The sequence below is a fragment of the Sphaerodactylus townsendi genome, linkage group LG05 (genome assembly GCF_021028975.2).
Source record: "Sphaerodactylus townsendi isolate TG3544 linkage group LG05, MPM_Stown_v2.3, whole genome shotgun sequence".
In the NCBI taxonomy this organism is placed as follows: domain Eukaryota; kingdom Metazoa; phylum Chordata; class Lepidosauria; order Squamata; family Sphaerodactylidae; genus Sphaerodactylus; species Sphaerodactylus townsendi.
In genome coordinates this window covers 11,480,694-11,493,188 of record NC_059429.1, presented here as the reverse complement: position 1 = coordinate 11,493,188, position 12,495 = coordinate 11,480,694, and the positions used below count along the sequence as shown (strand labels likewise).

The following is a 12,495-nucleotide window of genomic DNA, read 5'->3' as shown; positions in this document are numbered from 1 at the left end:
GAAACAGTTTGTCTTGCATGCAGTGGAGTTGCATGCTTCTTTTAATCTTCTAATCTTTGCAAGAAATTCTGCTTTTCTTGAGGATGGGTGTTTTGCCACTGTTGCCCCCCTTGTGGGGACTTGTGGGGACTACACTGTGGCGACAGCTGCCACTGTTGCCCCCCCCAACCAACAAAGAGCCAAAACAGTGATGGGAGCACTCCTCTGGACACAGTGATCCGTGTGTACCTGTCTTGTCCCACACACAATCTCGTATTTTAAACTCTTTGGGGCTCTGGGTTTAGTTAATTTATTTATAACATTATCAAAGAGCAAGGCGGACCTCTCTCAAAGAGGTAAAGGGTGAGGGAAAATTACAAGAAGGAGCACACCACTGGAGACCTGGAATGCACACATTGAACGTGTGTGTCCTTGCCCACCCCCCGCCCCAAGAATCCACGCTGGATTAGTCACTGCAACGTGCTTCTGCCTTGTCCCAACGTGGTTTGGCAAGATAGGAGATCCTGGTAGGATATCCATCTCTGTTCCACTTCCAGTGGCAGTATGGAATTGCTGCCCCTCTGTACAACTCCTGTGGTCACAGTAGAGCCGTGGTGGCGAACCTTTGGCACTCCAGATGTTATGGACTACAATCCCCAATTGGCCATGCTGGCAGGGGCTGATGGGAATTGTAGTCCATAACATCTGGAGAACCAAAGGTTCGCCACCACTGCAGTAGAGTGTATGTGCAAGACCGCAAGCCAGATTTTATCTGTGAGATGTGATTTGATGGAGTTGCAGCAGGTAGTGCAGTTGTGATGGAATTGTGCTGTACACTAGCAGCATCACACCTACATGTTAAAAGGGTCTTTGATCGCCGGATGGGGAAGCTACAAAGGCCATGGAAATGTACCCAGGACAGGAAGATGCCCAAATAAGGCACTTCAAAGGCTTTGGGGACCGCATGGCAGGGAGGGAAGTTTTCTTGAAAAGGAAAGAAGAAAGACCAAGGTGATTCTACCATGGGCTAAGCCAGGGGTGGGCAACTATGGCCCTCCAGATGTTCGTGGACTACAATTTCCACCAGCCCCTGCCAGAATAGCCAATTGGCCATGCTGGCAGGGGCTGATGGGAATTGTAGTCCACGAACATCTGGAGGGCCATAGTTGCCCAACCCTGGGCTAAGCTAAGAGGAGCATCTCTTGGCAGGATGTCCCAGTAGAACCATAAGAATGTATTCAGCTGAGCAATCTCTGTAACTGCATTTATGTTTTATTTCTTTGATTTCTATTTTTCAGTAAATCTTTGAGAACTCAGCTGGCCTGGAGTCATTGGAGGGGAAAAAATCCGGGGTTGGGGTGAGATAAGTGTAGCTCTCCCAAGCTTGATCTCAGCCTCAATCTTCATAGTAGTCTTAGGAACTAACCATAGAGTTTCAAGTGTTGGCTACACACAGATCGATCAGAGGCGGTATAAGTTCCTTGTCCATCTGAGACCAGCGCATACGCCTTCTTTTCCTGCCTCCCCATTTCCTGCAGGCATGCCAGTGTCTGACCAGTACGTGAAGCTGGAGGAGGAGCGCCGTCATCAGCAGAAGCTGGAGAAAGACAAGAAGAAGAAGCAGAAGCAGAAGAAAGAGAAGCGGGGCGGCAAGCACCGGCGCCACAGCTCCCTCCACACGGAGAGCGATGAGGACATCGCACCTGCCCACCAGGTGGACATCATCACAGAGGAGATGCCGGAGGTGAGCTGCAGGGCAGGCTGAGCTGGGAGCCATTCCACGATGGGCCCGTAGGCATTGAGGCATCCTGCTGGCTTCCATGGGAGTAGAAGTTCATTAGTCTGGCTTGGCCTTGAGGACTTTGGGGCTCAGTCCAGGTCAAGGAGACTTTCCCCTGATGCAAGAGGGGCTCGGAGATTCAGGGGGAGGCTCTTTGTGCCGGAGGAAAGTGTTGCTGCTTGTGGAACAGAAGTGCAGAGTATCCAGCCCCCTAATGTTACTTCCCACCTGAGCCAGCAACCCAAATAAGTGCTTAGCGGTGTGGGGGGGATGCTTAGAACTATCAGCACAGTCCTGGGGAGCTTCTCTGGCTTTAGTTGCTGCTCAGCCTGGCTTCACCAAACCCAGCAGTGGTGTAGTGGTTAAGGGCAGGTGTACTCTAATCTGGAGGAACCGGGTTTGATTCCCCGCTCTGCTGCTTGAGCTGTGGAGGCTTATCTGGGGAATTCAGATTATTTTATTTATTTTATATATTTATATATGTGTGTGTGTGCGCGCGTCTATGTATGCATATGTATATATGTGTGTGTGTGTATATATATATATATGTATGTATATGTAATTCATGTATATGTAATACATATGTTATATGTGTGCATATGTGTGTGTGTGTGTGTGAATGTATGTGTATATCTATCATCTATCCATCCATCTCCCATCCATCTTCCATCCATCCATCTTTCCATCTTCCATCTATCATGTATATATATATATTTCGATGTAATAAACCGCTCTACCCCCCTGAAGGGCTCAGACCAGTGTACAGGTCAAATGAGAAAACACCAGCCAGTCCCTCAAAAGCCTGGTGGAACAACTCAGGTTTGCAGGCCCTGCGGAACTCCCCAAGGTCCTGCAGGGCCCTAACAGCTGGAGAAAAAGCGTTCCACCAGGCAGGGGCCAGAGCCATTATAGCCCTGGCCCTGGTAGAGGCCAGTCGCATCATAGAGGGGCAGGGGACCACCAATAAATTCGCCTCTGCTGAACGGAGATTAGCCTGTACACTACCAACACACGCCAGCTGGGTGACCTTGGGCTAGTCATAGTTCTTCTGAGCTCTTTCAGCCCCACCTACCTCACAGGGTGTTTGTTGTGAGGGGGGGAAGGGAAAGGAGTTTGTCAGCCCCTTTGAGTCTCCTTGCAGGAGGGGGGGGGGATATAAATCCATCTCTTCTTCTTCTTGTTCCTGGCCATCGAGGAAGGTGGAGCTGTCTGCATTTGGTTTGGGGTTTGGAAAGGATATAGCTTGTCTGTTTTATTCTCCTAGTTTGTTTTTGTAATCTAAAAAAGAATCCCGCAGGAACAGGGTGTGGACGAGAAGGATGGCTTGTTGCCTTTTCATTTTGGCATCGGCCCCTCCTTCTTCTTTGACATGCCTCTCCTGGACTTTGTGCTTCCAGAATGCTCTGCCCAGTGACGAGGATGACAAGGACCCCAACGACCCCTACAAAGCGCTGGACATAGATCTGGACAAGTAAGTGCCCAGCTGTGCGGTCATGTCATAAGTGGACAGCTGAGTCAGAGAATACCTGTCTTTTGTCTGTATGGGAAGGGGATCGAGCCCTCGCTCTGCAGTCTTTTACTCGCTTTCGGCTTCCACTCACACTGTAATTTTGTGTCCCAGCAGGAGAAACGTCGGTCTCCTGTTTTATTTCACTGGGTAAAAAGCTACCAAATGGCAGGCTGCTCTGGGAGCCTTCTGTATTCTCACTTTTATTTATTTTATTTATAAAAATGTGTATCCCGTCTTTCTGCCCCTGCAAGGCCCGTCAAGGTGGCTAACTTTTTAAAACATCCATGCTAAAATCACATTTTAAAACCGTTAACAATCTATCCCCCTGCCCCCAAACGCAAAATTAAAACAAAAATAATTGAAATACATGCAAAACAGTAATTAAAACATTGGTTGGGAGGGAGAAATCATGGAAGGAATCCCAAATGAAACAAAAGAGTCTTTTAGTTATCGGTGGAAGACAGCAGCAGAAGAAGGCAGACAGATCTCGCTGGGGAGAGTTCCAGAGCTTTCTTGATTGGTACCAAAGGGCACGCTGAGGTCCTTTTTAGTTGCTTTAGAGGAGGAAGGCAACTAAAATGGTAAAAGGTCTCTTCCATTCATAATTCTACAAGGCATCCAGCGTTATTGACAAGGAATAGACTCAGGACAGACAAAAGGGAATCCTTCGTCCAGTGGTTGATTTGTGGGTGTGAAATTAAACCATGGCTGTTAGCCTAACGTGAGCTTTGAAAAGGAATCATTTTTATTTATTTCGTTTGATTGAACTTGAATGCCGACCTTCCTCTCAGGGGCACAAGGCAGTTTCCAATATATCGTAAACGATAAAAGCACAAATTATGCGACCTTGAACATCTCAGAATTAGGCAGATTCCCAGAGGAGAATTTAGCCCTGATAGCTAAGCAGAACCTCCATGTTCAAAGGCAGTCTCTTTCTGAATACTGATGAGAAGGCGGCAGTTTTGGACTCCACACTATGGGCTTTCTGGGAGCTTTTGGTGGCTATTTTGTCATGGAGAATGCTGGTGTAATCCAACAGGGCTTTAATGTTCTTACAAGCTAGGACAGTGGTGGCAAGCCTATGGCACTCCAGATGTTCATGGACTACATTTCCCATCAGCCCCTGCCAGCATGGCCAATTGGAGTGCCATAGGTTCGCCACCATGGAGCTGGAGTGCCATAGGTTTGCCACCATGCAGCTAGGACAGTGGTGGCGAACCTATGGCACGGGTGCCAGAGGTGACACTCAGGGCCCTCTCAGTGGGCACACACAAACAGTTCATCATGTGGGGGGGAAATTGCTGGCCTGGGCCACTGGGCTTGATTATTAGCATTAAACCATTAAACCTAAGACCTAGTTTTGGGGAAGCAGTGTAAGTAACCCTGTTAAGCACTGTTAAACCCCACTGATTTTTATGGGAAGAACTAAAGCATGAACTAAATACAAAGACCTGGGAGTAAGCTCGGTTGCTGGCAATGTGGCTTGCTTCTGAGTAAACCCTCCTAGGGTTGTGATTCACCCGTTCGAAGAGTTGCACGGTTGCTTCAAAGCAGAGCCACCTTCTACCACCAAGCTTACTCCCGAGTAACGCATGGCTCAGAGCCAACCATTTTTTCTAACCAAAAACCTCAGTATTCAGGTTAAATTGCCATGTTGGCACTTTGCGATATATAAGTGGGTTTTGGGTTGCAGTTTGGGCACTCGGACTCGAAAAGGTTCACCATCACTGAGCTAGGAGAACCTTGGGTGTTAGCAGGGAGTTGATCATTCCTTATTTCAGACCTGTTTGCCTTCCTGATGCACCTGGCTAGCACAGGTTGTGGCAGGTGAGGCGGTAGGTTTTCAGCATTATCCACTCCACAGGCAGTCGCAGGGACCTCTCGAACATTTCTCCTTTTCTCTCTACTCTTTCCGTCCATTTTTCTTTATCCTTTCTCTCTCTTTCTGTCTCTCACACCCAGTCTGGTTTCAGGGAGATCTGGCAGGTAAGAGAATCTCTGGACTTGTGGAAGGTTGGCTGCTTCTGTCACTCTGTAAACCACAACAGGGCCGTTGTGATCCAGGGGCCCACCTCGAGGGGGTGTTGCAACAACAAGAGACTCTTTCTCTCTCTCACCCATCCTGCAAATTAAGCCACAGAGGCTATCCGCTGCAAAACGCTGGCCAAAATTCACTTGCACATATGCAAAAGAGTGGCTTGGCTTCCTGATCTTTTAGAAAGACCTATGTTTAGCATGCCGTACTTGGTGGCCTGGTGGCTTATAGCCAAGCTGGCTTCATCATCGGTGAGCAGGGGGAAGGGGCTATTCTTACAAGCCTACACAGCAAGCAGACTGGATGCATTTGAGGACAAAAAGATCCAAAGAATTGTTTGATTGGGGGAGGGGGGGAGTTGTCCCTGACCCTGTTGAACTTTACAGTGCTTGGCTGCTTTTTCCTCCCAATTCCCTTTTCCAAATGAATTAAAAGTCTCGCAGGCGGGCGGGATTGGCAGTTGGCCAAGGTGAACCGTAGTCTGCTTGGCAGATCGCAGGATTGGCAGTGATCGCAGGACATTCCCGATGCAGACTTTTTCTCTCTTCCTGGTTCAGTGCACTCATTCCCCGGAGGCGGCAAGGGGGAGCTGGTAGAACTTTCTGGTCTTTCCTGTAAATGCTGTTTCTTTGGCATTTTCAGCTGTTGAAAGGAAGGTCATTGGAAACAGGATTGGGGGTTCTGTGCAGAAAAAAACCCCTTCCTCTCTCTTTTGCGCTGCTCTTCTATACTTGCCGGGAAAGAGGCCCGTTCGATCTTTTCCTGTTGCCCTTTTGAGAGGTTTGAAATGGTCTCAGTGGCCGAGCTGAGACCAGTTCAGGTCAAGGGATGCTGATTTTGAAGTGCTGCTTGCAGACCAGGAGAAGTTTCCACTCTTGGGAAGTGTAAAGTTCGCCACTTCTCCAAGGTAGCCTGTCTCCTCTTTCTCTTTGCGAAAAGGCCTTTAGCAGACAGTGAGAAGCTCCCCGTCCAGAGGCACAGGGACGCCGGCGACCTCAAGTCTCCTCAAGACGCAGAAGTCCCCCCCGTGGAGAAGAAGAGCAAGAAGCCGAAAAAGAAAGAAAAAAAGCACAGAGAGAAAGAGAAGAGGAAAGAGCGGGAGAGGAAATCGGAGGAGGAAGACAAAAAGGTGACACACCCACACGCTTCCCATTCTGGGCACAGAATTCAAAGAGGCCTAATTTCTACTACAAATGTGCAGATTTAGACAAATCTACAGTGTGCAGCCAGCCCTCTTCCAAAGGCATGATGGGAAATGAGGAATAGATGGTATATTTTCATCAGCCGCAAGCACTCCCCGGATGACCGGGGGTATGATTGAAGTCTGTAAAATTATGCATGAGGTAGAAAATGTCGACAGAAAATGTTCTCTTTCTCACAATACTAGAACCAGGGGGCATTCATTGAAAATGCGGGGGGTGGGGGGAGAATTAGGACGAATAAAAGGAAACATTTCTTCATGCAACGCGTGATTGGTGTTTGGAATATGCTGCCACAGGAGGTGGTGACGGCCGCTAACCTGGATAGCTTTAAAAGGGGCTTGGACAGATTTATGGAGGAGAAGTCGACTTTTGACTACCTATCTCGATCCTCCTTGATCTGAGGTTGCAAATGCCTTAGCAGACCAGGTGCTCGGGAGCAGCAGCAGCAGAAGGCCATTGCTTTCACATTCTGCAGGTGAGCTCCCAAAGGCACCTGGTGGGCCACTGCGAGTAGCAGAGAGCTGGACTAGATGGACTCTGGTCTGATCCAGCAGACTCTTATGTTCTTATGTTATTATCCTCTCAACCCCAGTTCCGCCACCTGCAGCTTGGTGTAATAGTTACCTGGAAGGGATGTTTCCTAGTGCACAGGTTCCCGACCAGAGGCATGGGTACCATCAGCAGAAGCAGTCCAGATGTCGTGTTCCATGGACCTCCCCAATAAACAGATTCAGTGGATATGAAATTGATTTATTGATTCAAGCAGGTTACATTTCAAGGGTCTTTGCCAAAACGAAAGCTTTTGCACCCTACCGTCCCCTCAGTTCCCAAGTCACGCCCCCTCCTTTTGCTCCGTTGCTAAACAACACCTCATTTTGGTCTCCCAGTACAAGCCTGCGCTTTCCCAAGGCTGTGCTGTCTGAGACAATGGCCCAGGTGCACCCCTGCCCTGGGAAAGGTGTTCCTGTTAAACCCAAGCATTCCTCCATAGAAAAGCTCTAACTCGATCTACAAGCTGTAACAGTCTCCCGTCCTGCCCTGGAAACATGGCAAGACCAAGGTGGCAAGGGCCTTGGCAGGGTAACGCAGGGTTTTCATAGCAGCTGCTAAGAACCAGCTCTCCCTCATTCCTCATGGTCCACCTATGGCCTTTTGACATACAACTAGTAACCTTGGACATGCAGCATTTCTCCTCTTGGTAAGTGACTTTGTTGTCACTTCCTGTGACTTTGTGTCACTTCCTTTGTGTCTTTGTCTTTGTGTGACTTTGTGTCACTTCCTGTGTCACTTCCTGTGACTTTACGTTTGAGGAGATAGAAAAAGTGCAGAGAAGGGCAACAAGGATGATTGAGGGACTGGAGCACCTTCCCTATGAGGAGAGGCTGCAGCGTTTGGGACTCTAGTTTGGAGAGGAGACGTCTGAGGGGGGATATGATTGAAGTCTATAAAATTATGCATGGGGTAGAAAATGTTGACAGAGAGAAATTTTTCTCTCTTTCTCACAATACTAGAACCAGGGGGCATTCATTGAAAATACTGGGGGGAAAGAATTAGGACTAATAAAAGGAAACACTTCACGCAACGTGTGATTGGTGTTTGGAATATGCTGCCACAGGAGGTGGTGATGGGCACACTCAACCTGGATATTAGCTTTAAAAAAGGGCTTCTTGAACAGAATTGGATGGAGGAGAAGTCGATTTATGGCTACCAATCTTGATCCTCTTTGATCTGAGATTGCAAATGCCTTAACAGACCAGGTGATCGGGAGCAACAGCCGCAGAAGGCTTTCACATCCTGCACGTGAGCTCCCAATGGCACCTGGTGGGCCACTGCGAGTAGCAGAGAGCTGGACTAGATGAACTCTGGTCTGATCCAGCAGGCTTGTTCTTATGTTCTTATGTTCCTGCCAACCTTGCCCGCCACAAATTATTCATGGGGCTTCTGCAGTTTTTTCTGTGTTTTTAAAACCCTCTGTAAATAAGAACCGTAGTAACAGAATGCCTGTAAAGGTACAAATGTCCTTGGGGAGAAAATGGGCTTTTTGATGCCCTCATGCGGGGGACTCTGATAGAGTGGCTGCCGGGATGTAAGATACAAAAGGCTGAGAACCAGCGATGCAGTGTACTGAGAAGAAACGTAAAGTCACAGGAATGCTTGCCAAGAGCTGCAGTTAATTGCTGTTTTTGTTTGCAGCCTGACGACATGGACTTCTGGCTGTCAGGCTCTCCACCCCCTGCAGCAGCAACGGAGACTGAGGTTAGTCAGCACAGAGATCCGAGAAATATCCAGAGACTCCCCCAGCATTCCCGAGATTGTATGCCACAATGGGGTCCCTGCCAGACGCTCTCAGCCAGTACAGGTCAGAAATAGCATAGCTGGCACAAGTGAGAGCTCTGAGATGGAGGGATTTGGGGCCCTCGGCCACTGGGCTCCTTATTTTATTCATTTATTGTTTAGATTTATATATCGCCCTCCCCCGAGGGGCTCAAGGCGGTTTACATCAGTTGCATAAACCCCTTGAGCAGCAATGGTGTAGTGGCTAAGAGCTGGTGCACTCTGATCTGGAGGAACCGGGTTTGATTCCCCGCTCTGCCGCTTGAGTTGTGGAGGCTTATCTGGGGAATTCAGATTAGCCTGTGCACTCCCACACACGCCAGCTGGGGGACCTTGGGCTAGTCACAGCTCTACGGAGCTCTCTCAGCCCCACCCACCTCACAGGGTGTTTGTTGTGAAGGGAAAGGGCAAGGAGATTGTAAGCCCCTTTGAGTCTCCTACAGGAGAGAAAGGGGGGATATAAATCCAAACTCTTCTTCTCTTCTTAATGGGGTTTATGCAACTGGCTGCCCTATGAGATTTCTGAAAGCATCCTTGGAGGGTTTTCTGCCTTCTTTCTGCCCCAGCTATCTAGGGGTGTGTTCTGTCCTTCCCCATCCCCAAGGAAAGGTTTGCTCACAGCCTGAAGATCCTTGGCTAGTGTGACATTCGGACTGCATTGTGACACACGGGGGAACCTCTTTCCCAAACATGTTACCTTGAAATTTGCCTTCTTCAGAGCAAGCTGGAGGTGAGTGCGGAATTGGCAGAACCTGGAGAACCGGAAGAGGGCAAGAAGGAAGGGTACGAGGAAGAGGCAGAGGAGGAAGCCGAAGGAAAGGTGAGCCCAGAAACGGCAGCTGCGACCCCAGGCAGTGAAGTCATCAGGTTTGCCAGTTGTCCCTCTTGAGCAGTGGTTCTCAACCTGAGGGTCGCGACCCTGACCCTTTCAAAGGGGTCTCATAAGACTGCATCAGTGTTCTCCATCTGTAAAATGGATACATGTTAGGGTTGGGGGTCACCACAACATGAGGAACTGTATTAAAGGGTTGCGGCATTAGGAAGGTTGAGAACCACTGCCTAAGACTCTCTGCATCAGTGTTCTCCATCTGTAAAATGGATAAATGTTAGGGTTGGGGGTCACCACAACATGAGGGACTGTATTAAAGGGTTGCAGCATTAGGAAGGTTGAGAACCACTGCCTAAGACTCTCTGCATCAGTGTTCTCCATCTGTAAAATGGACAAATGTTAGGGTTGGGGGTCACCACAACATGAGGGACTGTATTAAAGGGTTGTGGCATTAGGAAGGTTGAGAACCACTGCCTAAGACTCTCTGCATCAGTGTTCTCCATCTGTAAAATGGATAAATGTTAGGGTTGGGGGTCACCACAACATGAGGAACTGTATTAAAGCGTCGCGGCATTACGAAGGTTGAGAACCACTGCTCTTGAGTAACCTCAGATGAAGACACAAGGCGCGTTTTCCCCTCTGGAAACAGTAATGTCTTGAATCTTGCAAAGCTGTCAAATTCGAGCTTCTTCTAGCCCCGTGGTGGCGAACCTTTGGCACTCCAGATGTTATGGACTACAATTCCCAATTGGCCATGCTGGCAGGGGCTGATGGGAATTTTAGTCCATGAACATCTGGAGTGCCAAAGATTTGCCACCACTGCTCTAGCCAGAATTACAGGCGATGTGTGGCAACAGTGATGTGGGAGTGAACAAATGGTCAAACCTGAGCGGACAGCTATGAAAGATTGTGGATGGCAGACTGTTGTGGCCATCTCTGCGGGGTAGGGGGCACCGAGGCTTGCGTGTCTCAAGCTGGGCTGGGAACGTGATCCTGTGTCACTCACTCTTGGTTCCCCTGGCCCAGTAGAAATCGTCCAAGCACAAGAAGAAGAAGCATAAAAAGGAGGAGAAGTCCAAGGACAAGAAGAAGTCCAAGAAGCACCACGGAGAGGAGCTGCTGCCGACAGAGTCTGTGCAGAATGGGACCCTGGAGGATGAGCCTTTGCCGGTGAGGACCTTGGTAGGGATATGGGGAGGTGGGGAAGGAGCATGTTTGGTGGACCTTAAACCCAGATGAAGGATTTATGCAAATGAAGGAGGAAGAGGAGCAGGGGTTTGGATTTCTCTACTTATTTGACTTCATTAAATTTCTAGACTTCCCTTCCTGGGGTCCGGGTGGTTTCCAACATTAGAATAATAATAATAAGAGTTTGGATTTATATCCCCCCCTTTCTCTCCTGTAAGGAGACTCAAAGGGGCTGACAATCTCCTTGCCCTTCCCCCCTCACAACAAACACCCTGTGAGGTGGGTGGGGCTGAGAGAGCTCCGAGAAGCTGTGACTAGCCCAAGGTCACTCAGCTGGCGTGTGTGGGAGTGCACAGGCTAACCTGAATTCCCCAGATAAGCCTCCACAGCAGAGCAGGGAATCAAACCCGGTTCCTCCAGATTAGAACGCACCTGCTCTTAGCCACCACGCCACTGCTCCTCTAAATAGCAATACAGTTATAACATATAAAAACAGTTAAAACTGTACATCTTATCTACAAACCAAGATAGCAAAATTATTTTGATTATCAAGATCCACTAAAAGAAGGATATATTAAACAAACAATTTCTTTAGATAAATGGGGATGGAAAGGTAGGGGAATGTGGCAGGGAGGCCAAGATGGTAACCTTCGACGCCTCAATTGTTAGGTCTGGTGGAACAGCTGTCTTGCAGTCTCCACGGAATTGCATTAAATCCCGCAGGGCCCTGGTCTCATGGGGCAGAGGGTTCCACCGGGCTTGGGTCAGGGCTGAAAAGGCCTTGGCTCTGGTTGAGGACGGCCTGATTTCTCTCAGACTAGCGGCTGCAAGCAGATTTTCACTGGATGATCACAGTGTCTGTCAAGGGGACATAACTTAAGAGACGCTCCCATAGTTACATTGGTCCCAGACTGTTTAGGGCAGTGATAGCGAACCTTTTCGAGACCGAGTGCCTAAACTGTAACCCAAAACCCACTTATTTATCGCAAAGTGCCAACATGGCAATTTAACCTGAATACTGAGGTTTAAGTTTAGAAAAAAACAGTTGGCTCCGAGGCATGCGTTACTCAGGAGTAAGCTTGGTGGTAGTCGGTGGGTTTGCTTTGAAGCAACCGTGCAACTCTTCCAAAGGGTGAATCACCACCCTAGGAGGGTTTACTCAGCAGCAAGCCCCAATGCCAGCCTAGATATGTGTTGGGGGGGGGGGGGCGACTCTGTTTGCGCGTGCCCACAGAGAGGGCTTTGAGTGCCTCCTCTGGCACCCGTGACATAGGTTCGCCACCACTGGTTTAGGGCTTTGTACGTCAGTACCAAGACCTTGAACTTCATCCGGTACTCCACCCGGAGCTAGTGCAGCTGGCAAAGCACCAATTTATATGCATTCGCCACAAGGATCCTATGAGATGCCTCCCTGCTGCGTTCTCTACCAGCTGGAGTTTCTGGAGCATGCCCGAGGGTAGCCCTCTGTAGAGTGAGGTGCAATAATCCAACCTAGAGATGACTGTCACCTGGACCACTATGGCCAAGTCGGCTTGGGACAGGTAGGTGGCCAGCTGCCTTGCTTAGCGAAGATGGGAAAATGCCTTGTGTGGTGTTATTCATCTGGGCCTCTGTTGTTAGGGAGGTACACAGGTGCAC

At 49.0% G+C, this 12,495-nt stretch overlaps 1 protein-coding gene across 2 annotated transcripts in view; it reads left to right on the top strand.

Moving 5' to 3' along the window:
* Positions 1–12,495, top strand: part of AP3D1 (adaptor related protein complex 3 subunit delta 1) — an 83,489-nt gene that overhangs the window by 58,769 nt on the left and 12,225 nt on the right. The window contains exons 20-26 of one of the 2 annotated variants that reach the window (XM_048497175.1): positions 1,518–1,723; positions 3,157–3,230; positions 5,232–5,255; positions 6,244–6,433; positions 8,700–8,762; positions 9,559–9,660; positions 10,699–10,839. In XM_048497175.1, the coding sequence (XP_048353132.1) occupies positions 1,518–1,723; positions 3,157–3,230; positions 5,232–5,255; positions 6,244–6,433; positions 8,700–8,762; positions 9,559–9,660; positions 10,699–10,839 (800 nt within the window). The remainder of the gene's footprint in view (positions 1–1,517; positions 1,724–3,156; positions 3,231–5,231; positions 5,256–6,243; positions 6,434–8,699; positions 8,763–9,558; positions 9,661–10,698; positions 10,840–12,495) is intronic. The other variant, XM_048497176.1, reaches the window with a different exon arrangement.